Source organism: Chiloscyllium punctatum, chromosome 38 (genome assembly GCF_047496795.1).
Source record: "Chiloscyllium punctatum isolate Juve2018m chromosome 38, sChiPun1.3, whole genome shotgun sequence".
Lineage (NCBI taxonomy): Eukaryota > Metazoa > Chordata > Chondrichthyes > Orectolobiformes > Hemiscylliidae > Chiloscyllium > Chiloscyllium punctatum.
Window position 1 is genome coordinate 31,478,535 of NC_092776.1, and position 26,658 is coordinate 31,505,192.

Below are 26,658 nucleotides of genomic sequence, written 5' to 3' on the forward strand. Positions count from 1 at the left end.
CCTCAGTTATCTGCCCTGCCTTGTTTCCCAAAAGAAGGTTTTGCACCTTCTCTGGTAAGTATATCCACATACTGAATCAGAAAATGTTATTGTACACACTTAACAAATTCCTCTCCATCTAAACCTTTATCACCATGGCAGTCCAAGTCTATGTTTGGAAACTTAAAATCCCCTACCATAAATAACCTAAGTTTGTTTCTCAATTTCCTGCTGACTGTTGGGAGGTGTCTCTAATACAATCCCAATAAGGTGATCATCCCTTTCTTATTTCTCGGTTCCACTCAAATAACTTACCCCAACACACTCCCAGGAGTATCCCCTCTAAGTACCCCTAATCAAAAACACCACTTCCCCTCCTCTCTTGTTCCCTTTCTATCCTTCCTAAAGTATCTGTACCCTGGAACATTAAGCTGCCTGTGCTGTCCATCTATGAGTCACATCTCTGCAATCGCTATGGTATCCCAAGCCCATGTTTCCAACCATGTCCTGAGTTCATCTGCCTTCCCTGTTAAAACTCTTGCATTGTAATAAATGTAGCTTAATTTATCAGTCCAACCTCATTCTCTGCTTTGTTCCTGCCTGACCTAACTATTTGATTTGCTCTAGTTCCCAACTGCACCAGTCTCAGACTGATTTCTTTCCTCGTTATCTCCTTGGGAACCCCTCCCCCCTTTACTTGTTTAAATCTTCCTGAGCAGCTCTTGCAAATCTTCCTGCCGTTATCTTAGTCCCCTTCCAATTCAGGTGCAATCTGTCCTTCTTAAACAGGGCACTTCTTCCCCAGAAGAGATTCCAGTGATCCAAAAATGTCAATCCTTCTCCCCTGCACCAGCTCCTCAGCCACACATTCATCTGCTCTGTCCTCCTATTCTTACTGTCAGTAGCTTGTAGCACTGGTAATAATCTAGACATTACTCCATTCAAGGACCTCTTTTTTAAATTCCTGCTAAACTTCCCATATTTTCTCCTCAGAATCTCATTCTATTTCCTTTCCTATGTTGTTAGTTCCAATGTGTACAATGACCTCCAGTTGGTCCCTCTCCCCTTTGAGAATATTCTACACCTTCTCCGAGATATCCTTGATCCTAGCACAGGGAGGCAACACACCATTCTGATGTCTTGTTGCTGGGCGCAGAAATGTCTTTCTGTGCCTCTGACTAGAGAATCCTCTATCATAATCGATCACTTGGAACCTGATGTACCCCTGATTACATTAAGCCATTCTCAGCACCAGAAGCCTAGCTGTCAGTGCTACATTCCCCTGAGAGTCCATCACCCCCTACATTTTCCAAATACTTATTTAAGATGCGGATAGCCACAGGAGACTGCCTGCCTCCCCCTCCTACCTTTCAAAGAGGTAGTCCATCGACATGACTGTATCTTCAGTTCATCTCCCTTCCTATAACTGCCATCCATCACACCCCTGGCTCTTGTAAATTCCTCATTGCCTCTAATGGCTGGTCCAACCAATCCATGTATTCCAGAGGTTTCATAAGCAAACATAATTCCTGTAGACATAATCATCAGTAATATAGAAACTCTCTTTACTCTCCCACATCCGACAGAAAGAGCGTCTACAAAAGACCATCTTTGCACCTTAACAATGTATAGACCCAGAAAATAGGACAGTCCTACTGCTGTAAAAAAACATGCCTCTAGGCTAACTTAGTACCTATGTTTTATATTTTAAAAGTTTAATCAAGAGACAGATCTCAATAAAACATGTGGGTGGCACAGTGGTTAGCACTGCTGCCTCACAGCGCCAGAGACCCGGGTTCAATTCCCGCCTCAGACGACTCTCTCTGTGGAGTTTGCACATTCTCCCCCTGTCTGCGTGGGTTTCCTCTGGGTGCTCTGGTTTCCTCCCACAATCCAAAAAAGGTGTAGGTTAGGTGAATTAGCCATGCTAAAATTGCCCGTAGTGTTAGGTGAAGGGGTAAATGTAGGAGAATGGGTCTGGGTGGGTTACGCTTCGGCGGGTCAGTGTGGACTTGTTGGGCCGAAGGGCCTGTTTCCACACTGTAAGTAATCTAATCTAATCTAATCATTACTGGAAGTCCCGGGTTACGAATGTGTTCCTGTTTTTAAGTCTGTTCGTAAGTCAGAACAGTTACATACTGTTCACGTATAGTGTCAATTAGTCAAATGTTTGTCTTAGTATATAGTATATCTTTTACCTAAAATATCTTAAATATAATAATACAGTAATCGTAATAAATGTAACTACAGTACAGCGCAATGTTTTGAGCGTTATGCAAATTAGTCCGACTTACGAACGCCTGTACTTATGAACCATTGTATGTAATTTTTTTTAAAAACAGTACGCTTTACGGAGGTCACTTCATAAGTACGGGTGTTCGTAAGTCGGGTGTTCATAACCCAGGGAAAGCCTGTAATCAAAAAAATGAGCCCACTCTACTCACTGTTGTATATTTACCAAAAAAAATGTAAGGTTACACTTTAAAAAGCCACTTAGCAGCTCCCATGCAGTGAGCTCTCCTATACAGATTTCTCCAAGGTTAGCTGTGAATATTGCTGTTTGTTAGTTTTTCTTCGATGACGCCAATGTCCAGAGATATTTGCAATCATACAGCAGAGCAGTGCAGGTTTATTTCTCCATTTGATTTACTTATCATGTGGTCACTGCCTTTGTCTGTCTCTCTCCTTTTTAAAATGTCATTGTTTTGCTCTTTTTGTTCCCAAAGTTCCAAAGTTGCAACAGCTTATAAAACAGTAATTACTACTCCTAGAAATCAAGGAGATCAGCTCCAACACTGAAAATACATCAAAAAAGGAGCAGCTGTTACAGTCACAATGTTTTCCCATCCTCCATCTTGGATTACCCATAATCTTTCCTTTATATCTAAAATCCTTCATTCCTGATATCATTCTCGGAAATCTCCTTTGAACTCTCTCCACAGCTTTAACTTCTTTCCTTAACGGAACAAGTTACTCCAAATGTGGTCTGACCAATGATTTGTAGAGATGTAGTTTCGCTTCCTTGCTTTTATATTCTGTGCCTCTATTTATAAATCCAAAGATCCTATAAACCTTCTTTGTGGCTTTATAGTAGAGATTTGCCTTACTATTTTTGGCTCCTCCCAGTGTTTTATAGTTCACAAATTTGGAGAGAGTTTTGTGTGACTCCTGTCTCCACCCCCACCCCCCAAAATATTCGTAAACCCCAAAACAACTGATGGAGAATCTACACTGAATAATGTGTGAGCTTTTCACAGGAAACTTTTTAGTTTATGCTTTTTACGAAATGCCAATAATAAAAACATGTAGGAATATTTGGAGTTTGCTAACACTCACAAACCAAATTCCAAGATCAAACCAAATAAACAAATGAGATCCACATTGATTTTAAAACAAAATGGTTTATCTGACCCTTTGTGCTGCTGTTTTGGAACAGAGGAACAGGAGTAAGCCATCGAAGCTATTGAGCAGACTCATCTACTTCAATGCCACATTCCTGCATTGTCTCCATATCCCGTAATATCACTAGCCTCCAGACATCTATTGATTTATATCTTGCAGATGCTGAATGATTTGGCTTCTACAATCCACTGCATAGAAAATTCAAAAGATTCACCCCTTTCTAAGTGAAGAAGTTCCTCTTCCTTAAATGGTGCTGAGGTTGTGGCCCTGGTTCTGGACTCTCAGCTAAGCAAAACTTTTACATCCACCCTTACGTTGCCCTAAAGAATTCTGGAAATGAATATATATTTCATTCTTCAAAACTCTCGGGAATCCAGAGTTGACTTCCCCATCTCTCCATAATCCATCATCCCAGGGATAAATCTGGTGAATCTCTATTACACTCCCTCTAAGCAAAATATATCTAGCGAGTTTTGAGAAGATTTGTAGCTCAGGTTGAGGTTCTGGATGTAGTATTGCTCGCTGAGCTGGAAGGTTTGGTTTCAGACATTTCATCACCATACTAGGTAACATCATCAGTGAGCCTCTGAATGAAGTACTGGGGGTATGGCCTGCTTTTTATTTGTTTGGGTTTCCTTGGGTTGGTGATGTCATTTCATATGGTGATGTCATTTCCAGTTATTTTTCTCAGGTGGTGGTAAATGGGATCCAAGTCAATGTGTTTGTTGACAGAGTTCTGGTTGGAATGCCATGCTTCTAGGAATTCTCATGCGTGTATCTGTTTGGCTTGTTCTAGTGGTCTCCTTCCTCATCTGTGTGTAAAGATCAGAGTGAGAGCAAGTCATGTTTTTCTGCGGCTAGTTGATGTTCATGTATTCTGGTGACTAGTTTTCTGCCTGTTTGTCCAATGTAGTGTTTGTAATAGTTCTTGCAAGGTATTTTGTAACTGACATTAGTTTTGCTTGTTGTCTGTGTAGGGTCCTTCAAGCTCATTACCTGCTGTTTAAATGTGTTGGTGAGTTTGTGGGCTACCATGATGCCAAGAGGCCTGAGTAGTCTGGAAGTCATTTCCGTCCAGAAACCCTAGCCATTCTCCCCTACATCAAAGGCATCTTGGAAATGACTGCAAGACTACTCAGACCTTTTGGCATCATGGTAGCCCACAAACCCACCAACACACTTAAAAAAAAAAAAGCAGCTAATGAACTCGAAGGATCCTACACAGACAACAAGCAAACCTAATGTCAATTATAAAATACCTTGCAAGAACTAGAACAAACACTACATTGGACAAACAGGCAGAAAACGAGGCACGCGGATACATGAACATCAGCTAGCCACAAAAAGACATGACCCACTCTCACTAGTATCTTTACATACAGACGAGGAAGGACACTATTTCGACTGGGACAACACATCGATCCTAGGACAAGCCAAACAGAAAACACCAAATCTAGAAACTTGGCATTCCAACCAGAACTCCATCAACAAACACATTGACTTGGATACCATTTACCACCCCAGAGGAAAAGAACAGAAAATGACATCATCACATGAAATTACATCATTGGCCCAAGGAAACCTAAACACACAAGTTAAAAGTGGGCCATACAACCAGTGCTTCATCCAGAGGCACACTGGTGATGTTACCTAGTATGGTGATGAAATTTCCAGCTCAGCAAGCCAGAAAGCATATCTTCCTTGAGATAAGGAGATCAAAACCATCCATATGTACACCAGCTGTGGCCTCACTAAGGTAGTGTAGATTGTAGCAAGATATCTTTAATCATGTGCTCAAATCCCTTTACAATGAAGGCCAACGTATCATTTCTAATTGTTTGCTGCATCTGCAGGATGGCTTTTAGCAGCTTATGGAATCAGCTTGCTGTTGTGGTTTCCAGGTAAAGTGTGAGCAGGCTGAGCCACAAGTGCTTTGAGTAGCAATGTATTTCAGCTGCTTTTACAATTGGATGGGAAAAGAGCTTGGTGTATCAAACTGATCACGTAACAGAATGCACACATTTCTAACTATTGTACTTTAGGTTAGTGCTCTAAATGGATGCATTAAATTGAAAGGCCAAGCCGCCTGGTATGTAATTGGGTAATGGATAATCCAACTACACCACCTAATTTAAAGCTGGAGAGGAGATTGCAACAATAATATCTGTAATACATTAGACAGGTTTGGAATTGTCTAACATTCTAATTGTGTAATCCACTAAGAAAAGATTAGCATGGAATTACAGAAGGCAGTTATTATAGAACTAACTTTAGAGAGAATAGTATGCTAAAGATCACGTCTTGTAAAATATTATATTTCCACATTCAGGACCCCACAGGTGGGAATGAATTAATTGTTTGTCAAGCTCTGTGCGTTCTGAGGTGTGAAACTTTGTTCTGATGTTACGTGAGGACAATTTCAATTTTAATTTTGGGTGGGGGAAGGGCTGCATTTGTGGCTGCCTGCCCTGAAAAGTGTTCGGAAGCAGCCACAGGGATGCCAATGTAGGGGTGAACAAAGTTACAAATCACACAACACCAGGTTACTGTTCAATAGGTTTATTTGGAAGCACTAGCTTTCAGAGCATTGCTCCTTCATCAGGTGGTTGTCCAGTGTAGGGGTAAGTTTTTTGAAAGGCCCACCTCAGTGCTCCAGCACTTTGTCCCAGCTTTAAAACAGCCCTCACCCCACCATGCTGCATGTCCAATAATGCCAACCTGTGCCCCTATACGCACCTCTATTGCCCTCATTCCCTCCATTCCAAATTATGCCCTATCTGTACCCCAAGGTGCCTCAAAACTTTCATTCCAGTCTATATCTCTCGACTCAACCCACATGTTTCCTTATAGCCTTTTGCCAACTCATCTGCCCAAATTACCACCTTTTGCCCTTATATCTACCATGCTAACTATTATATGGGTTAAATTTACAAATTAATAGAGGATAGGAAAATGGGAAATCATTTTGTTTATTTAGTACACTCATATGGACAGAAGCTTTACACAGAAGGTGAAAACGCAATCTGCCAAATTACAAAAAAATACAAAACACTTTCGAGATTTATACAGATTACAGCATACATTACAACAAATCTTACAGTTCAATATCCATACATGCCGAAACAAAAATCAGAGTGGACTGAGACAGGTGCCTCTGTGAATCATAGATGTGTAATTTAAAACTCTCTCACCACCCGCACCCCCACCTCCTGTAGTATCCACCCTGCAAAAATGGCAGGGGCCAGTTCCAGGTTTCAGAAGTTCAGGATTTATTTCACTGTTGCCATTTTCATTAAGATGGACAATCTCTCTGTGCAAGTATTCACATCTGAATTGTGGTATTTCAAATATTTTTGTTTCCTTAAATCTGTCAGGCAGTGTTTTAGAGATTTACTGAGAAAGTAAGCTTCTGTGGGAGAACAATTTGTGAAGCGCTTTATTTCTTTCTGCCTTTCACGTATATCCTTTTGTTTTCTTTGGCCACCTCAGTTTAGGAAATATGAAGTTCGACATCTTGATTAGATGGGTCAATGGGCTGAGGATTGGCAGATGGAGTTTAATTTAGATAACTGCAAGGTGCTGCATTTTGGGAAAGCAAATCAGAGCAGGACTTATACACTTAATGGTAAGGTCCTAGAAAGTGTTGCTGAACAAAGAGACCTTGGAGTGCAGGTTCATAGCTCCTTGAAAGTAGAGTTACAAGTAGATAGTGAAGAAGTCATGTTGCAACTGTACAGGACATTGGTTAGGCCACTCTTGGAATATTACATCGAATTCTTGTCTCCTTCCTATTGGAAGGATGTTGTGAAACTTGAAAGGGTTCAGAAAAGATTTATAACAATGTTGTCAGGGTTGGAGGGTTTGCACTATAGGGAGAGGTTGAACAGGCTGGGGCTGTTTTTCCTGGACCATCTGAGGCTGAGGGGTGACCTTATAGAGGTTTATAAAATCATGAGGGACATGGATAGGATAAATAGACAAAGTCTTTTCCTTGGGGTGGGACAGTCCAGAACTAGAGGGCATAGATTTAGGGTGAGAGGGGAAAGATATAAAAGAGACCTAAGGGGCAACATTTTCACGCAGAGGGTGGTACGTGTATGGAATGAGCTGCCAGAGGAAGTACTGGAGGCTGGTACAATTGCAACATTTAAAAGGCGTCTGGATGGGTATGTGATTAGGAAGGGTTTGGGCCGGGTAATGGCAAGTAGGACTAGGTTAGGTTGGGATGTATGAATGAGTTGGACCGAAGAGTCTGTTTCCATGCCATACATCTCTATGGTGCAGAAAAGATTTAAGGGAATGATTCTAGGTATGAGAGACTTCAGTTATGTAGGTAGACTGGTGAATCTGTGAATGTTTTCTTGAAGAAGAGAATATAGAGAGGTGATTTGACAAAAGTGAAACATCAGATTAGAGGAGACAGAAAGAAACTGATTCCATTGTTGGAGAATACACACTGTAATTTTTCTTCAGTGCTCACATCTCCGAGGTCCATGCACCCATCAAATTCCAAAACTGGAATCTCAGGAACCTCCGAGCGGCTGCTTAGAGAGAAAGTGGGAAGATCATGAACCAGAGGTCACCAACTTAAGGTGATTCACAAATGAGCCAGAGCTGACCTGGAGATAATAGTTAGGAGATAATATGAATATTTTTGGAAATTTTTTAGTTATGCCACTGATCAAAGTCTTAGATTCTGAGAAGAAATGGAAAGGTTGCTTGTCAAAATAAACAATTCATCTGCTAATTTAGTCAATGAAACATCTGAACTCAGAAAAGAAAGCCAAGAAATGTTCAGAGACAGTAAATGATGTGATAAACTTTAAGCTTTAGGGTCAAAACCATTGCTTTGAGAAGAGACAGTGGCAGGAGATTGACTTGAGATGTTTCCACTGGCATCGTCTGCTGCAAATACAGCTCTTGATATACACAGCCTCACATTCAAACATCTCAAAGCACTGCAAGAGAAGTTCACATTCTACTTCCCTTCACTAAATGTGGAAAATTATGACTGGATATGTGATCTGTTTCATCCAATGGCTTCTAGTGTTTCGTCTTAAAAGCTGATTTTAAAAGAAAAAGAGGAGTACACAAAGCTACAGATGGATCACACAATGGAGCTAAAGTTTGGAAAGGTGTCTTTATACATATTTTGGTTGACTGTGGCACATGACTATCCAACAATGTCTGACTTACTGTTACTGTTTGCAGCAACATACCTCTGCAAACTAACATTTTCAACAGTGCCATACATGATGATAACAGGAGCTAAAGCTTGTCAATGGAGCAAAAAGTTTGGGTGGCCTCTCGGCAATTGTTCCCCAGGTCAAAAGGCATGCCCAGGTTTCCCACTAAACTAGTAATGTACTCTTCTTTGAGTTTTGTTCTGACCCATTGTTAGTCAATAGTTAGAAATAATCGAATTGAGCAGATTTTGAAAGTGTCTGTGTTTGCAGTCAAAGACAGTGTATTTTTAGAAGTGGATTTGAAACACAAAGCTTTTGATTCTTCTTTAGCTTATTGTATGCACTATGTTGCAAACCTCTCTAGATTGGCCATAATTATAGTAAGTTTAGTTAACAGTGACATTTATGAGCAATCAATTCATCAGGAAAAAGTCTGTGGACCATAGAATTGTTTGTATCTCAATACTGAAAAGTTTGGGAACCATTGGCATAGAATGCCATTCTGCTCTTCTGCCCTTTCAGTGAAGAATGTGTGAAATACACCAGCAATTAATATTTCCTTGTGGAAATTACTTGAAGTAACCACCTCAATTCAGTACTCAACATGTAGTAGAAGTTGGATAGATTGGAAACAAGAATTTCTAACCGTTTTAACTTGAAGCCTACTTGTGTTATGAGGTGTGGAGTAGAGACGTTTTGAGAATCAATCTTTTGAGAAGTTATTGTGATTGGAAGTGTAGTTCCTCCACATTTCTCACATTTAGCACAAACCTGATTGTGCATTGAAAATTGATCCCATGAATTGCTATTAAATCAATTGCTCAAATCTAGACTGTTACACTCTGGATTTGTGACCATATTTACCGTACATGTCCCTGTACAAATCAAAGCCTTGAAGAAGTTCTCTTCCTCTCTCCACAAGAATCTGTGAGTCTCTTTCTCACTGCAACCCCCAGGTTATCTCCTCTGCCCTGATGCTCTTCAACCATGCACTGAAACAGACTTGCTACTCTTTGCTACCTTCTCCCCACCCCCTTCCCCCCCACTTATCTCTCCACCCTGGAGGCTCCCTGCCTGCACACCTGATGAAGGGCTTTTGCCCGAAACGTCGATTTTTCTGTTCCTCAGATGCTGCCCTGACCTGCTATGGTTTTCCAGCACCACTCTAATCAAAACACAGGTTGGCCCTATCGCTATGTCCAGACTTTGTAACTCCAAGGAAATCGGCTGTGGCCGTGATTGTGGAACTTCAGTTTTCCTCCTTGAACTGTTCCAAAAATGCTTGAGTTTAATGTGATCCAAAGCATCTTATAAATTCCCCCTGATATTTGTTTCCATGGCTACTGCTTTCTGCGATCCCTGTTTATTGTACAATTTTCCATATCATGTTACGTTCCCTTACAAAATAAGAGATGTTAGTGCTAAGAGATTGAACATTTTACCTATAATTGGTGGTTTTCTTGAGAATGAAGTGATTTCAGGTGAGGGATAGCACTGTATAGTTCAATCCAGTCTTCCCAGCCTTTGAGCACTCTTTGCTGTATCTATATGGCACTTATATTCCATTTCCACTTTAAGTGTTCTGTGCTATCTCTAAATTTTGTTATCAAACTGGAGATGATTTTGGGTTTCGCACACTGACATACCTGATTGCACATTAATCTCTTACAGAGGCTTTTTCACAGTCTGAACGAGATTCACTCAATTCTGTTGCCAGACTTTACATATTCCTGTGTTACGAGTCTGACACACAGGATTAAAGTAAAGTTATTCCAAAGTCTTAACCAAATACTGCTGTCCGGTTAAATATTCCAATTGGGGAATATTTGCATTCTTCAACATTGTACAAAAAGTGAACGTTTCTCTGTCTCTTCCAGCTGGCAACTGAAAAAGATAGAATTTGTCCAAAATTCGTTCATTGATGTCAATCACTTTCAACATCCAAATATCCATGGCTTAAAGGGTCATGGGATTTAGATTTACACAAGGTCAGTTGGGATGTGCAGTAATTGTCATAATGCTTACCTGTTCTGGGGCAATAACAAATGCTTTTCATTATTTGCACATGACTGAGCGTGGCAGATGCTGACAGCCAGCAGATGTGTAGAATTCTGGGTGATTTGTAAGGAGTTGCACATCTGATGCTCAGTAATTGCATTGTGGGGCATCATCAGACTGACCTGTTAGGGCGAGGTAAAGGTCAGTTCAAAGCAGTCTTGTAGTGGCTAAGCTACAGATCTTCAACCAACTTTTAAACTCCTCTGACTGTCCTGCATTTGATCTGAAAATGATGAGTGGCTGTATAAGCAGTTAATACAGCATTTCCATAGATTAGCCAGCATTGTACAACATGGTTTGAGATGGAATGGATCACTTTGTGTTTTCCTGACACACTGAGCAGATTCTCTTTCCCAGCCTTGGGAAGATGCAGGTGGCTGGAGACCAGTGTGTACCCACTTCTCCTGACCAATTGCAGAATGATCTGGATGATTTAGAGAATAACATTGTTCGGGACCTGGGAACATGATACTTGGTCAGTCACGCATTCAGTTTGGAAAAGGGATTCTGTGTGCTTAAGAAATCTAGAGAAAGGGGGAAGTGACCTTTCAAAAATTAGTCCAGGGAGAGGGATATGTTTATACTTGGTTCTTTGCAATTGTTTCAGCTCAAAAATCATTTGGACATTAACAATGAACTTGCCAGAGAATGTACTGTTCTTTAAAGTTCATAGTAGTAACAGTAAGAGACATAATTACCGGCACTCGCTCCTGCCCCCTTCCATCCTATCCCTAGACTTTGCTGAATCGTTGTTATCAGTGGCATCATGGGAATGCACTATACACATGGATGAGCAGAATGTAGTACTGAGGACAAAATAGAGTGACTTCAATTCTTTTAATTTTTTTTAGACTAATCAAATGAGAAATGTTGGAGTTAGATACTGGATTTCTCCCTTTTATTATTTATTATTTAATCATGGAATGTAGGCATTGCTGGTTAGGCCAGCATTTCTAGCCCGTCCTTAATTATTAAGAGTAAACCACGTTGCTGTGGGTCTGTAGTCACACGTAGGCCAGACCAGGTAAGGATGGCAGATTTCCTTCCCTAAGGGACATTGATGAACCAGTGGATCCAGAACCTGATAATCAGCAATGATTTCATGGTTATCATTAGACTCTTAAGTCCAGATTTTTTAAAAATTAAATTCAGTTTCCACCACCTGCCATGGTAGGATTTGAAACCAGGTCCCAAGACCATTATCTGAATCTCTAGATTAAGAGCCTAATGTCAATAACACGAGACCATTGCTCCCCAGACAGTCTATCAGAATTAAGCACTGCCATTCTCAAGTCAGTTGTAGCACAGGTAGATATAAAATTCTCACTATTATGATTGAACAATTTGCCTCAGTCCGCACCTTGAAAGTACACCTCTACTGAATCAATATGACCTATATTCCATTTTCTACTCATTCATTCTGGGGATGAGTGAAATTTCCAAATTAATTCCAGATTAGAACAGGATGTGCTTGCAAGGAAGGAATCGAAATTGCTTAAATTAACTTGCATAGGTCTCGTCTAGTCAGGATACAGGGAAAATTTCCATTCCATCAATCCAGGCTGGATTGGAACCTAGAGCCAAATGCTAACATTTCACCCACCGTAACACAATTACCTTGCACAATCCTTGTAAAACCACAGTCTAACACCACTTATTAGTTTTAGAGAAATATTGTTGGTCTGGCAAAACATTAGTTTCCTTTCTGCCTTTCAGGGTTTGTAAAGAGCAAGTAAAAAGGGAAAAATAATAGAACCTATCATTATAGCAAAATAAAGAAATCCCTAAAGAATTGGTTGGATTTAAATTGAGAGGAGATTCAGGCAATAGGGATCGTTTTGAAATGAGCCTGTGAACAATCCAAGCAAAGATGCTCGAGATTACAGAGCATGCTGCAATTGCTCGTGGTGTACAAATGGTAGTTGCGGCTCTTCTGATGTAGTGGTAGTGTCCCTACCACTGAGTGGAAGGCCTGGGTTCAAGTCACATTTGCTCCAATGTCTGATCAGATTAGTTAAAATATCTACAATAGGTAGTTTTAATTGGAGCCCTCAAGGACAGCTGAGTATTTGGCATGGAAGAAGTGATAGAGTAGAATTGACACTGTAACGTACATGACACCCATCCTTTATGTTGTAAAGAAACGATAATTGAGAACCGTTTCCAGAACTAGCTTTCTATTAACTTTGAAATACATCATACTTACTTAGAATTGAACATGGAGTCAACAGTAAGAATTGATCTCTGCATGACCCCATTAATACTGCATTGTGTGCAGTGCTGTAAGAATGCAAGGTTTTTCATATTCATCAAAATTTTTTTTAACACTGACCTTATGGCACGGTGGCACAGTGGTTAGCACTGCTGCCTCACAGCACCTGGGGCCCGGGTTCGAGTCCCGCCTTGGGTGACTGTGTGGAGTTTGCACATTCTCCCCGTGTCTGCGTGAGTTTCCTCCGGGTGCTCCGGTTTCCTCCCACATTCCAAAGATGTGCAGGTCAGGTGAATTGGCCATGGTAAATAGCCCATAGGGTTAGGTGCATTAGTCAGAGGGAAATGGGTCTGGGTGGGTTCCTCTTCAGCGAGGGTCAGTGTGGACTGGTTGGGTCAAAGGGCCTGTTTCCACACTGTAGGGAATCTAATCTTACTTCTGTCACCGTATCAAAGTGCTTTGGACTTTATTTACTAGGCACTGGAGTCTCACAGTAGGAAATGAACAGAAGGACGATTGCCAGTATAAACTTGCCTTTTTAAACGATTCCAATTTGAATTGTCTTCTGCGAGGCAGCCTGAGGGCGATATTGGCACATTAGGGAAGCCAGCTTTCCCTGTGTTTTGGTGATTAGCCTTTATAGGGCAAAGGGAATAACAACAATATCTCATGCATGGCTGGTCATTTCAAGGAATTATGTTTACAACCTAATAGTACTAAGGAACTACCATTTTAAAGTTACTCACAAACTGTTTTTGGTATTTTGTTTTAATGAATCACATTGTGCTCCCTGTTCTGCAGCCAGTCTCGTAACATTCTGCAACCATACAAACCAAAATTCATGATCTGTACCTAAGGATGAGCGTTATTGAAAATTCTAACATTGAAAGTATCATTTTGAGACCCTTCCATCTATTCTCCCATTCTGTAAACAACATCACCAAATATTGTCATGCTCTGTTGACATGGTGCAGGTAAAACTCAAAATTACATTTTTGACTCTTAAAAATTGGGTACAACATTTATCACTTCACAGAAGTTGACTGTTTAAATGGTATGTTTAATCCCTGAAAGTCTCGTACCAAAGATCCATGAATTTTGAGAATGATAATTACATTCTAACTTACAGATAATTATCACCTTTGTTACCTGTTTTCTTCTAATTTGTGACATAGTCTATGCCTTTACACAAAAAGCTAAATTCTTCTTGCTAGAAAATGTTCTAAAAAAACATATGGAAGAGAAAAACCTTTGGTGACACCTGGTATCAAATTTTCTTTCACTTTCCTTAATGGGAGTTTCCAGCTAAATGTTTTAACTTGTACTGATAATTTTTTTCAATGTCTTTTTTTTTATTCTGTTCACTGATGTTGATTGTTGAGAAATGATTTTGCCCTAGACTATCAGAGCGAATGTATTTTCTAAATAATTAGCTGTATTTGACTCGATATGTGAACACAAACTTTGTGAAAGTGAAAGTTCCAGCAGATGTCAACTGTAGTTATCCAGAGGGAGCATGTGTTGTGCATTACCCTTACAAGGTCAAAGGATAATTCATTATCACTGATTAGCCCCATGACAGTCTCTCTAGTTATTCAGTCAATTGCATCAGTAAATTAAGAGAAGCTCTCCTGTGAAAAATGAAATTACTTCACAATTTAGAACAATGGAGATATATTGGTAATGTAAATGTGACCGTTAATTGTAGCATTATATTAATGGCTCTGAATGAACTAAAAAAGCTTTCTGTATGAAGGGCAATTACCTCTAACTGTAATTGATAATTCACACTCACTGTAATTAGCTAAGATAAATAGTGCTAAAGAAACTGATCATCGGTCTCATTAAGAAAGACCTGTTAAGTCATGCACTTTTTTGTTGCTCAGATCGCAGACTGACGTGCTTTCCAACACAAACATTCATAAAACAAATGGCTTTGTTATCCAAGGGTTGATTGCTATTCACAACATATATTTGCCTGCAGTGGAATATTTGGCAAAATTTAAGAAGAGTTCAGTCATTAGAAACTTCTCAATGAACAAACGTGTGTTCTGTTTTGTCCATTTAAGTTTAATAATAAGGTGCATTTTGCCACTCCCTAAAATGCAAAGCAACCATGTTTCAGCTGTGACCTAGATTTGATTTTTAAAATCTTATAGTCATGTATTTTAATAAATCTTTTAAAAGGAGATTGGGAGTGTGAACACTGGGACAGAGGCCATTCAGCCCGTTACGCCTGCCTCACCAATCAATACAATCATGACTGGTCAAACCCTTTTAATATCTTTTACCCACCCCATCTCCATACTCCTGTACCCCATGGGTAACCACAAATATTCAGAAATGTATCAAACGTATTAGGTTGGTTTGGAGCCCTGTTAACTGCAATTTCAGGAAGCCAACGGGAATTTTCCAGACAGTGTCTAGTTTCCCACAGTGGCGGGAGGCAGTTTAACTGCATGGAGACTGACAGCAGTGACGGCCTGGGGCAAGCTCTGCAGGCAGGGTCAAGTCAGAGTCTGAGTCAGAGTCTGTCCCTACCTGGCCATCCTGCAGGGAGATACCCTTGCTCCTCTTGATAGTCTAGCTGCCAGATCCATCTTTTTGTTTATAGTTTCACAAGTGTTTGTGACCAGGAACTTCCATGTTGAAACACCAGTCTTATTATTTGCCCTTTATTACGGCTTGTTGCTCCTCTGAGGCTACAAGGCCTGGCATCTGTTGGGTTCTTCAGTTCCTCAGACCCACCCATTCCCTTCAATTGGACAGGGAACTACTGTGTGAGCCAAGGAAATATCTCTACTAAAACCCCAAAATTTCCCGTATGCCCCCACTGGGGCTAGGTTTGGGAAACAGAAACAGCCCCATACTCTATATGGAGCTCCAGGAGGGAAATTCCTGACTGTTGAGATTGATTATATTTTCATTATTTGCATTGAAATAATAGATCTGGTCATATGTCCCACATGTATAACACCAGTGTATTTTGTCCATAGGTCCCTCTAATCTCATTTCTTTCCACATATTCCCAACTCTGGTGAAAGAACTAACTTTCACAAAGGGCTCAGTTTTATCCCATTAGGACTGCATTTTACTCAGTCTCAAATTTGACATGGTATTGAACTTTTCTTCCATTGCCTTCATCAACATTTTTTTTCTTTTTTTGACTAGGAGTAACTCCCTCCTGCTCACTGTCCCCAATGTTCTCCCTAACCCTAGGCCTTGCTGTCTTAGTTTCACTGCTCACCTGAACCTGTCTTCCTTTGAACTTGCTACACTGTTTTCTTGGGTTTAATCCAGACATTGTTATCAAATTAGATAACGAGGGGTGGGGACATTGTGTCTGGTAACTGACCTCTTTCTTGCAGAAGTTGAATTCTGATTCTCCATCCATTTCTCGTCCTAGCTTCCCAGACCATGATCCCACCAATCACCTTCAAGCTATTGCCATATCACCATCTTCTCTCGTTATCTTCCCTTCATAGCTTTTTACCATCTAGTTCAACGAACCCAAACAGCCCTTGCTGTTACCTCCTCTCCAAGTTCCACAAACATGGTTACTCTGGTAGTCCAATCTCATTTCCTCAACTTGAGAAACCCCCAGCATGTTGAGAGGATCATTGACCATGTTGAATCTGTTCCCCATGCTTCTGATCTCACCCCTTCTTCTCTCCAAGAACCATGATAGAATTCCTGTTGACTACCGCTCCCTTTGTATATAGCACACAGTGTATAATTTCCCATTTTTTCCACCATCTCCAGCGTGCTATCACTAGCAACCACATCTCCCTCTCCTTTTCCAGCATTCTGAATGGAATCTTCCCTGCATGATACCCTGGTCTGTTCCTCTCTCATGCCAATAGGCACTTTTCCCTTCCCAAGTCATCTTTCCATGGAGGTGCAGGAGATGCAGCATCTGGTCCTTCATCTTCTCTCTGTCCAAAGACTCAAATATCCCTTATGAGTGAAGCAGCAATTTACATATATTCCTTTTCATTTGTTTCACTGTGTTTGCTGCTCTGTGTTAGTGATACCACACAGATTGAGTAGCTGCTTTGCAAAGAATCTCCCTTTAGCTCACAAGTGTGACCGTGAGCTTCTAGTCGCCTGTCATTTCAAATTTCCACCTTCCTGTCATGCTGGCACCCTGTCCTTGACTATTGCATTGTTCTGGTGATGTTTAATGTCAACTTGAGGAACAGCACTTCGTTTTTGGATTAGGCATTTTATTGCCTTCCATACTCAATAGTGAGTTCAACATTTTCTGCCTGTAATCTCTGCTTCACCAATTTTTTGGTTCCTTTCAATTCAATTTTTTCTTTGACTTTTTTTTCACTTTTGGGCAGGAGGACTTCTGATTAAGGCACATCTTTTCTTGGTTTTTTTTCCCCCTCCTTCATCATTGCCTTTGGCGCTGTGACTAAATCTGCTATCATTCATTCTGTCCCATCTTTCACCTATCCCTTGCTCAAATCCAATTACATCTCTTAATAATTCCCAAAGAAAGATTATCAACCTGAAGCGTTAACTCTGTTTCTGTCGCCAAAAGTGCGACCAGACCCAACTGAGTATTTCCATTACTTTCAGGTGTTATGTTGGATCTATTCTGCTTTTCTTTTGCCTCGTCTTTAATATGAAATTACAATTCCCCGCACACTAGAGGGAGTGTCACAAAGGTTCACTGGATCTGTTCCCAGGCTGGTGAGATTGTCCTACAGAGAGATTGGGCAACTGGGCCTGTATTTTCTAGAGGTTCAAAGAACAAGAGGTGATCTCATTGAAACTTACAAAATACTTAACAGGATAGACATGGTAACTGTAGGTAAACTATTTCTCTCGTTTGGCAGTCTAAAGCCAAGAGATACAATTCAAAAATGAAGCGGGATGGCATTTAGTTCTGAAATCAAGAGAATTTTGTTTTACTGTGGAGGGCCTTTGAAATACTGTATCCAAGAGGCCTGTGAAAGCTCATTCTTTGAGTATGTTTAAAGTAGAATTGTGATAAATTTATGATTCCCAATGTCATAAAGAGTTACAGGGATGGTATTGATAGAAGACATTGAAGAGATTGATTGGCCATAATCACGCTGAATGGTTCAAAGGGCTGAATGCCCTATTCCTATGGAATTATAGGACTTATCATTAATGATATTAATCATGCCCTTTTGTTATATTTAATGCTTGCATTGAAACATAGCTGTCTTGTCAGACAGTTGAACTATCTTTAGAGTAAGTTATGGAAAACATTTTGTGAGAAATTTGAGTAGCATCACATCTTTCCATTTACAATCATTTCACTTAGTTGCTCGAGTGCTGCCAGCATGGCACAAGTTCAAGACTCAGTTAGACTTGTTCCTGGTGTCTGTCTAATATTGTTAAAATTGCTGATACATTGAGGAAATCTTACATAATGCTCCAGAGCCCGTCATTTCTGAGACTTCTTTTTCCTTATTTGTAATTCTGATAAACATCTGCCTTAATTGAAAACATGATTGAATGTAAATGATTTACTTTTTCTGGTGCAGAATCAAAGAGGCCAATTTAAAGGTGCGTTTTTGCACCAACGAAACTCAGGCCACCCGGGAGAAGTTTGTGGCGAAGTTGCAAAACCTGGGATTTGATATCACTTTGGGTGAAGTCTTTGCTCCTGCCCCTGCTGCTTGTCAAATTTTGAAGGAACGTGGACTTAGACCACACCTCCTTGTACATGATGGTTAGTGCTCAAATGTTCTTTTATTAATTAACCACCAAATTTATAGCTGCAAAGCATGTTTGTTATTGAGTAACGCATTTCACTGTTGTGGAATTATTTGAGATCTCCTTTGTTTTGCTCCTTTCTAATAGGCAAATGTTAGTTGTGTGCAGGAGCTGTCATGATTTAATTGAGAAAACTTAACACATTTGACCAACTTCAGTTATGTGGATATATGGGGAATGTACTGACAGACCAGGTCTTCTCTCTTGAAACTAGAACAGTGATGAATGACCAAACAACGGTTTAAAAATTGTGAAAGGTTTTGATAACGTGGATGCAGAGATAATGGCCCAAACCTTCTAAGAGGAAGATAATCATTGCAGCAGTTTAGACTGGAATTAAGTGTTGCCACCATTTAGTCCCAACACAGCTGACTCTACAGAAATTGCCCTGAAAGTTTCAACTTTTTCAAATTCTGATGGTCAATTATCTGGTGCTTGGAATCCTCTGTAAAAGTCCCCAAATCTGAGTGAGAGTAAGACAGTATGGGTGGGGGGGGGTTCTGTCATACTTTAGATTAGACTAGATTCCAGACAGTGTGGAACCAGGCCCTTCAGCCCAGCCAGTCCACACTGACCCTCTGAAGACTAACCCCCCCAGATCCATTTCCCTCTGACTAATGCACCTAACACTATGGGTAATTTAGCATGGCCAATTCGCCTGACCTGCACATCTTTGGATTGTGGGAGGAAACTGGAGCACCTAGAGGAAATCCATGCAGACACGGGGAGAATGTGCAACCTGGGACCCTGGTGCTGTGAGGCAACAGTGCTAACCACTGAGCCACCGTGTTGCCCCTAGTTTAATAGTTACTCAGGCAATGGAAGAGGAACTCAAACCTGTTCTAATTCCCGGCTAACCATTAAACTGACACACCATTGACTCATCCCTCGGCTACAGTCCTCCCTGGACCCAGCATACCATTCAACCGCAACCCCGACACTCTTGCCCCTACCACAGACACCTGGCAGCTCCAGAACTGACATCCCCAACTCTTTGATCTGCCTATTCTCAACTCCTGACTACCCTCCCCCTCTGATGTTAACTGCTGCTTTTATTGGGGTGTTTTCAGGTTCTCTGGTATCTGGGAGGTGTGGCTGCACCTGCATTATGCTGAATCAAACCCTATACAGTAGGTTATCATGGAGGGACTTAGGAGCAGCCAGGCTGGGAATTCTGTTCAGACACTGGTTCCTCTGGTGGGGAAAAAGCATAACTTGAGGTTGTCAGTATAAAATAGTCACTACAAAATACAGAAGGGGGTTTGAAAAAATTTCTTTAGTCGAAGAGTGGTGGAAATTAGAAACTCTGCACGCAGAAAAGATTTACCAGGATGTTCCGGAACTGGAGGATTTGAGTTATAAGGAGAGGTTAGATAGGCTGGGACTACTTTCACAGGAGCATAGGAAGTTGAGGGGTAAATCTTAAAGAGGTTTATAAAATCATGAGGTGCTTAGATAAGGTGAATAGCAAAGGTCTTTTCTCTCGGGTTGGGGAGTTCAAAACTAGTGGGTGTAATTTTAAGGTGAGAGGAGAAAGATTTAAAAGGGACCTGGAGGTAACATTTTCACACAAAAGGTGGTTCATATGTGGACTGAACTTCCAGACAGGAAGTGGTAGGTACAGGTTCAATTACAACATTTAAAAGACATTAGGATAGCTTTGTGAAAAGGAAAGGTTTAGAGGACTGTGGGCCAAGTGCAGGTAATTGGGATTGGTTTAGTTTGGGAAACTTGGCCAGCATGAATGACTTGGACCGAGGGGGTCTGTATTTGTGCTGTAGGGCACTCTGACTCTGTACAGAGTGCTTGAAATAAATATCGTTGATGCATTTAAGGGGAAATTGGATAAGAATGTGAAGAAAAAGATGATGTTGGTTATTGTGGTAGATTTAGAAGAGAAAAGCAGGGAGGAGCTGGGAGCATAACGATGGGCATGGACTCATTAAGCTGAATGGCTTGTTTCTATTGTCTTGTATCCAGTTTTCCAAAGTCTGCTTACCTGATAACTCTGGGACTTCTGAAGAAACAGATTGATGTTCTTAACAAGTCCGTTTTGTTAAAAGGCAGATGTCATCTTGTACAAAGTTGCAATAATAATTCTTTCAGAATGTTGTTCTGACCATTGTCCTCTTTGGCGGAATTGCCCCTTGTATATAGAAGAGAATGGAAAAGCTGGCTAATGAATGAAAATGTTCAACACATGAAAGCAAGATTACTATCAAACATCAGTCCACTATAGAATGACAAAAAGCATATTTATGTAATAGTCTGACTGTTAATCTTTACATGCATTGACGAGTAAAATACATGGGCACAGGAATGTGCAGAACCACAAAAGACCAATTAGGTCCATCGACCCAGAAGCCAGCTTACCACCTGTGTAACTTGATTTGAGTTTCCCACGAATTATTCATCATTTAACCACCAGCCCCACTAACCAGCGCATGTAAAATTATTAATATTGTAAATTAATGTTATTGCTTCTGTTGCCTCCTAAGCAATTTGAAGTTGTTAGATCTGTTGGTCAACTACATAGCAAACTCTAATTTCATTGTGTGGTTTAAAAACATTTTGAAGTGCTTTTGGAGTTTGAACATTAAGGAGCATGACAGAACATTTGCCCAAAAATTGAGAGCAGTTCAATTCTGCCTCAGTTGGCAGGTTTTTCTGTTTAATGAAAGCAGTATTTGAAATGCTAACTGCTTGCATAATGCTGGAGTAGAATGCTTCAATTGTACCCTCAGAAAATATGCCTGAGTCAGGCAGTATTTGCAGATTAGGAGTTTTCAATTTTTCATAATTAAGTGGTATGGTTAGTTATGTTGAATAAGATCTAGAAACCTTTTTGCTGATATTTAAAGTAATCTTTTCCCACAGTACTTAGACTTATTTTAATTTAATTGTTTATGCCATGTTTGACCATTGTTCATTTATCATTTGATTTGGGAACATGGGTGACATAGGCAAGCTTGCATTTATTACCAATTTGCTACTTTCCCCGAAAAGGTACTGTTGGGTTGCAATTTTTCGATGTGACACTGAGAGTGCTGGTGGCGCTTGCCTGATGCTTTTGGGTCAGAAACTGCAGGCAGTTTTAAAAATGGCAGTTTGGCTCAGACTCTTGTGTGAGTACATTTGCACATTGTGAAATTTGTGCCCACCCTTTGACCGGGGCTTTGACTTGACACAGTATATTTCGAGAGCCACAATAGCATGTGTGAGGGGTCTGGTGTGGAGGCAGGCCATATCAAATGCCTGTTGCAGTTCTCCAACAAAGTAGTTCAGCTCCCAACATTGTTTAAAGGTGTCTCATTTCCTTTTCTGAGCAGAACACCTGTCAATCAATGGAGGGAAGCACGTGCAGAGGTTTTATTTTAAACTTTGAAAAGCAGTGTTTCTTTAACAGTCAGCAGTATCAACATATTTAAAGCAGAAAATGAAACATGACAACAAAGACGGACAGAATTTTATTTTACATTTTTAATACATTATGATGTGTTTAAAAATTGAAAACTCATTGCAATATTGGATGGCAATTGCTCAATTCTAGTCAATGTAATGGTCAACTGCTGAAAACAATCAGTGTAATGTGATAATAATACCTAAGAAGAATGGGTGAGAATTAGTAGGCTGTGCTGAATGCAGCCCCTGTCATAACTGGACTGGGTGTGTGGATGGTTAAAAACATGAAAGGAATTGATCAGGCTGTAAAGTTATGGAACTCAATGTTGCCTCCTAGAGGCTGCAGGGTCCCCAAGCAGAAAATGAGATGCTATTCTTTGAGCTTGAGCTGAGGTTCACTGGGATATTGCAGTAAGCCTGAGAAAGAAATGTTGGCCAGGGAGCATGGTGTTGAAATGGCAGGCAACTGGAAGGTCAGGGTCACTTTTACAGACAGAACATTCTGGGAATCTGTCACCAAGCCTGCATTTCATCTGCCCACTGGAGAGGAGACTGCATTGTGAGCAGCACAGGAAATTGTTTGCCAGCAGAACAAAATGAAGTTCAATATTTCACAACTAGGCCTGACATATTGCATTGAGAATGGTGTGTGCCTGAAAAGGGAGTTGTCACTAGTAGTGGAATGTTATTGGTCTTGGCCTTTTTGGTTCAGTTCAATGGAAGGTACTGTTGAAATAAGCCTGGTGGTTATTGGTCCTGCATAATTATTATAATAGTAAGGATTTCGTTGAAATGAATTGCACTGTTCTGGATGGTGTCCGATTTCTTGACAGGTGTAGCTGCACCTGCTTGAGCATTTCACTTCATTCCTGATTTGAGCCTTGTATCTCGCAGGCTTTCAGGGTCAAGAAATGAGTCATTTATCATCAACATTTTTATAGCCAGTTTATTGATGTGGTTGGTCCAGTTACCATCCTCCTCACTGACAACTCTAAGCTATTGCTGGTCAGTAACTGAGTAGTGATGCCTTATAATAAAAGGTTGGACTTTTTGTTGTAACAGATGAAAATTGCTTATGCTGGTTTCAGCTGAACCTGTACCTTATGCAGCTCTCCATGTAGGCAGGCATATATTCCTTTTATTTTCAAATAATTCAGTTCCTGTTTTGAAAAAATTACTCAATATATGTACCATGAGATTTTGCACTGAGTAATTGCATGTAGAAGTGTGTCAGCCTCTTTCAGATAATTTGCAGTCAACGATATTTCTTTATCGCCAGAGAGATGTGAGTTTTGTATATAACTAAAAAGGTATTGTAACAACCTTAAAGGTGATAAAATGCTTATACAGAAGTGTTTCTGAAGTCTTCTCTGGTAAAATTCATATTATCATTATTAACTCTGATTATTTGATCTAACAAAGCTAAATGGTAAAATGGTAACATTTTATAGTGATTTTGTTTTTCAATTCAATTCCAGATCTTCTACCAGAGTTTAACCAGATTGACCAATCAAATCCCAACTGTGTTGTGATTGGAGATGCTGCAGATAATTTTTCTTACAAGAACCTGAATCAGGCTTTTCAAGTTCTGATAGGACTGGAAAAACCTGTGCTGCTATCTCTTGGCAGAGGGTAAGAAGCTTTTTACTGTTGGATAAAAAGGCCTTAACCACAGACGATGCTGCCATGTGAATAATTCTGTTTAAGGCTGTGTAAATAGAGGAAAAATCAATGGGTCTCCCCTCACAAGATCAATGCTGAGAGATTACCAGAGGTTATCCTGACAAAGATCTTTAGCTTGACTTTGGCTCTGTCATTGTGCTAAGAACAGGACTATAACATGGAACGCCCCAAAACAAGACTGTAGTTGTGCATTGTATTTTCAATTCAAATATTTTGTATGTCCTTTTTGATGCCAACACAAACATGCTGTGACCTATCAAATTGCCTGTAGGACTGTCGATACGATACAATTAATCCTCTAGAATGTCTGCTCCTAAGACTTTTGTAAACAGGGTATTGTATCTTTTTAATCAATCACCAATAATCCTCATCTACGGAAGCAAGATCAAGTGCTATTTTATAGGTCAAGGTGGACATTTCAGCCATGGGGTGGGAATGAGTGGGAAAGTGTGAACCAATATCTATTTTTTTGGGGAGTGGAGGGAGGGGTGGTTGGTAAGTGGAGTAATGGAGGTTTGCCCCAGGAGATCAAAAAATGACTGCAATAAAGAAGGTGGCTAATTTGAAAGACGAGGATCGGCAAACAATTTGAATGGTGAGAATTGTAAGCCTGCAGATTGCAGAACTCCACTTGGCCTTCGTATTTGGTGATTTGAGTTCTATACCTCACTTTTGAAGATATTAATTGAAGCAGTGAAATGCATTTGGTGAGATTTACTGGAGGTGGATGAGCTTTTATGGTTGCACTGACTGTGTCTTAAGTCATGGCAAGTAGTGAATGAATAAGTTCGTCAGTATTATCTAGCTGGGGAATTAGCTGAACTAGGGGTCCTTTCAGGGTGGGTGTGTGTGTGTATAATTGGTTGCTGTTGGGGAAGAGGAAAGATTTGGAATGACTGACTGAAAGCATTCTACTGAAAAGATTGACCTTCTGGTCAGTCAGGTTATCAGTTGGAGAGAAATTAAATAAAAGTGAATTAGTTTAAGGTGCTTGCAATTCATAACATTTGAAAAATACTAAAATTTCACTGCTGTCATGTCTAACAGAACGCAAGTTAGTGCAGAGTCATCCAGTGGCCAGAACAGGGAATTACAAATGGGGCTCAAACCAAGATTTATAACTGGAAATCTTCCTTCAAACTTCTGATCCCTTCCCTTCCTGTTAATTACATGGATTATCACAGAACACCCCTCCCCCATCGCCCCCCCCCCCCTCCCCCTTATTCCTGGACTTTTCTTTCTATCCTTTTATTATTATTTCCTTTTCCTACCATCAATTCAAAAGTACCCACTTTTTCACTATATATTTTCTCATCCCATTCTCGCTCGCACTCTCCCTTTCTTGCGCTCTCCCTCTCTTGCTCCCTCTCTTGCTCCCTCTCGCTCTCTGGTGCTCTCTCTCACTCTTTCTCATGCTCTCTCTCTCTCTCTCTCTCAGCTGAGGGATGAAGAGGGGACCCTGGAGGAGGCTGTGCCTACAGGTAGTCTTCAGGAAACACTTTACTTCTAACAGCCCTTCATTCTGGTGTGATATATCAACCTACTTAATTTCATCACATTAGAGAGGCAGTGGCCTGGTAGTGTTGTCACTAGACTATTAATCCAGGGAGTCTACTGATGATTTGTGGACCAGGATTCAAATCCTGTCATGGAAGATGATGGAATTTGGATTCAATAAAAAATCTGGAATGAAGACTCAAATGGTCACCATGAAATGGATGTGGAAAATCCCATCTGGTTCATTCGTCTCCCTTAGGGAAGGAAACAGCCATTCCTTATCTGGTCTGGCCCGACACATGATTCCAGAACCACAGCAACCTGGTTGACTCAACTGTGATAAATATGGCCTAGCCAGTGACACCCACTTCCTGTGTATGAATGAAAAAGAAAGCTGCCACTGAGCTAAGTAGCCTGCTACAGCTACAGTTAGTCTCGAGCAAAAACATGGTCTGTGGCTGTCAAGATCATTGAGGGATCTATATCAGCAGGATGACAGGTTTGGACTTCACCCAAATTTCCTCCCTCTGGGTTGAAAAGGGCCAGAGACTGAACCTTCACTGCTTTGAATGCTCATCATCACAGTTGAGGTAACTTTCTTAACAGAAAATGAGTTCATGATCCAGCTTGTTGGACCAATAGGCATCATTGATCTGTGCCTAGATTTCTGGCAGCAGTCAATTCTCTGCTTTCATTCTGTACCAGAGCTTTGCGTTACCTTTGCTTCAATAAGCTGGCTTCGTGTGACAAAAGGTATTTACTCCAGATCTAGCCTATGACTCCTGTCACAAATTGATAGCTAGCCACAGAAATGGTGTGGAATAAAGCCATGGTGCCAATGGAAATATAATGGAGCAGATGGACAATGTGCACCTGCATCACTATTGATGGGCTGCTTGGGATGAAGTTTACAGTTATCACTTAATGCATTTCTAGACTTTGAAACAGAGGAGCAAGAGTTCACCAACTTGTGCTTCAAATCCCTTATATATTTCCCCAACAAAGATGTATTTTCTCAGTCTTGAAAATTGCAATGGACCAGCTTTTGTGGAGAAAATTTCAGATTTCTACTGACTTTTGGATGGTCAATATTTCTATCCTAAATGGCTTTGTTTTTAAGATTATGTTTATGCCCCTTTGCTCTTGACTCTACCACAAGAGACATCTCTGCATCTATTTCATTGAATTAGATAATTATAGAATCCATACAGTGTGGAAGCAGGCCATTTGGCCCAAGGCATCCACACTGACCATCCCACCCCTACCCTTCAACCCTGCATTTCCTGTGGCTAATGCACCTCGCCTTCACATTACTGGACTCTATGGGCAATTTAGCATGGCTAATCTACCTAACATGAAAATCTTTGGACTATGGGAAGAAACCAGAGCACTCAGAGGAAGTCCATGTAGACACAGGGAGAGTATGCAAACTGCACACAGATAGTCGCCCGAGGATGGAATCAAATCTGGGGTCCTGGCGCT

General features: G+C 40.6%; 1 protein-coding gene across 2 annotated transcripts in view; it reads left to right on the top strand.

Annotated features, from left to right (window-relative positions):
* lhpp (phospholysine phosphohistidine inorganic pyrophosphate phosphatase) overlaps positions 1–26,658 on the top strand; it is a 165,860-nt gene that overhangs the window by 16,529 nt on the left and 122,673 nt on the right. For both annotated transcript variants that reach the window (XM_072557529.1, XM_072557528.1), the window contains exons 2-3: positions 18,363–18,550; positions 23,475–23,628. In XM_072557529.1, coding sequence (XP_072413630.1) covers positions 18,363–18,550; positions 23,475–23,628 — 342 coding nt within the window. The remainder of the gene's footprint in view (positions 1–18,362; positions 18,551–23,474; positions 23,629–26,658) is intronic.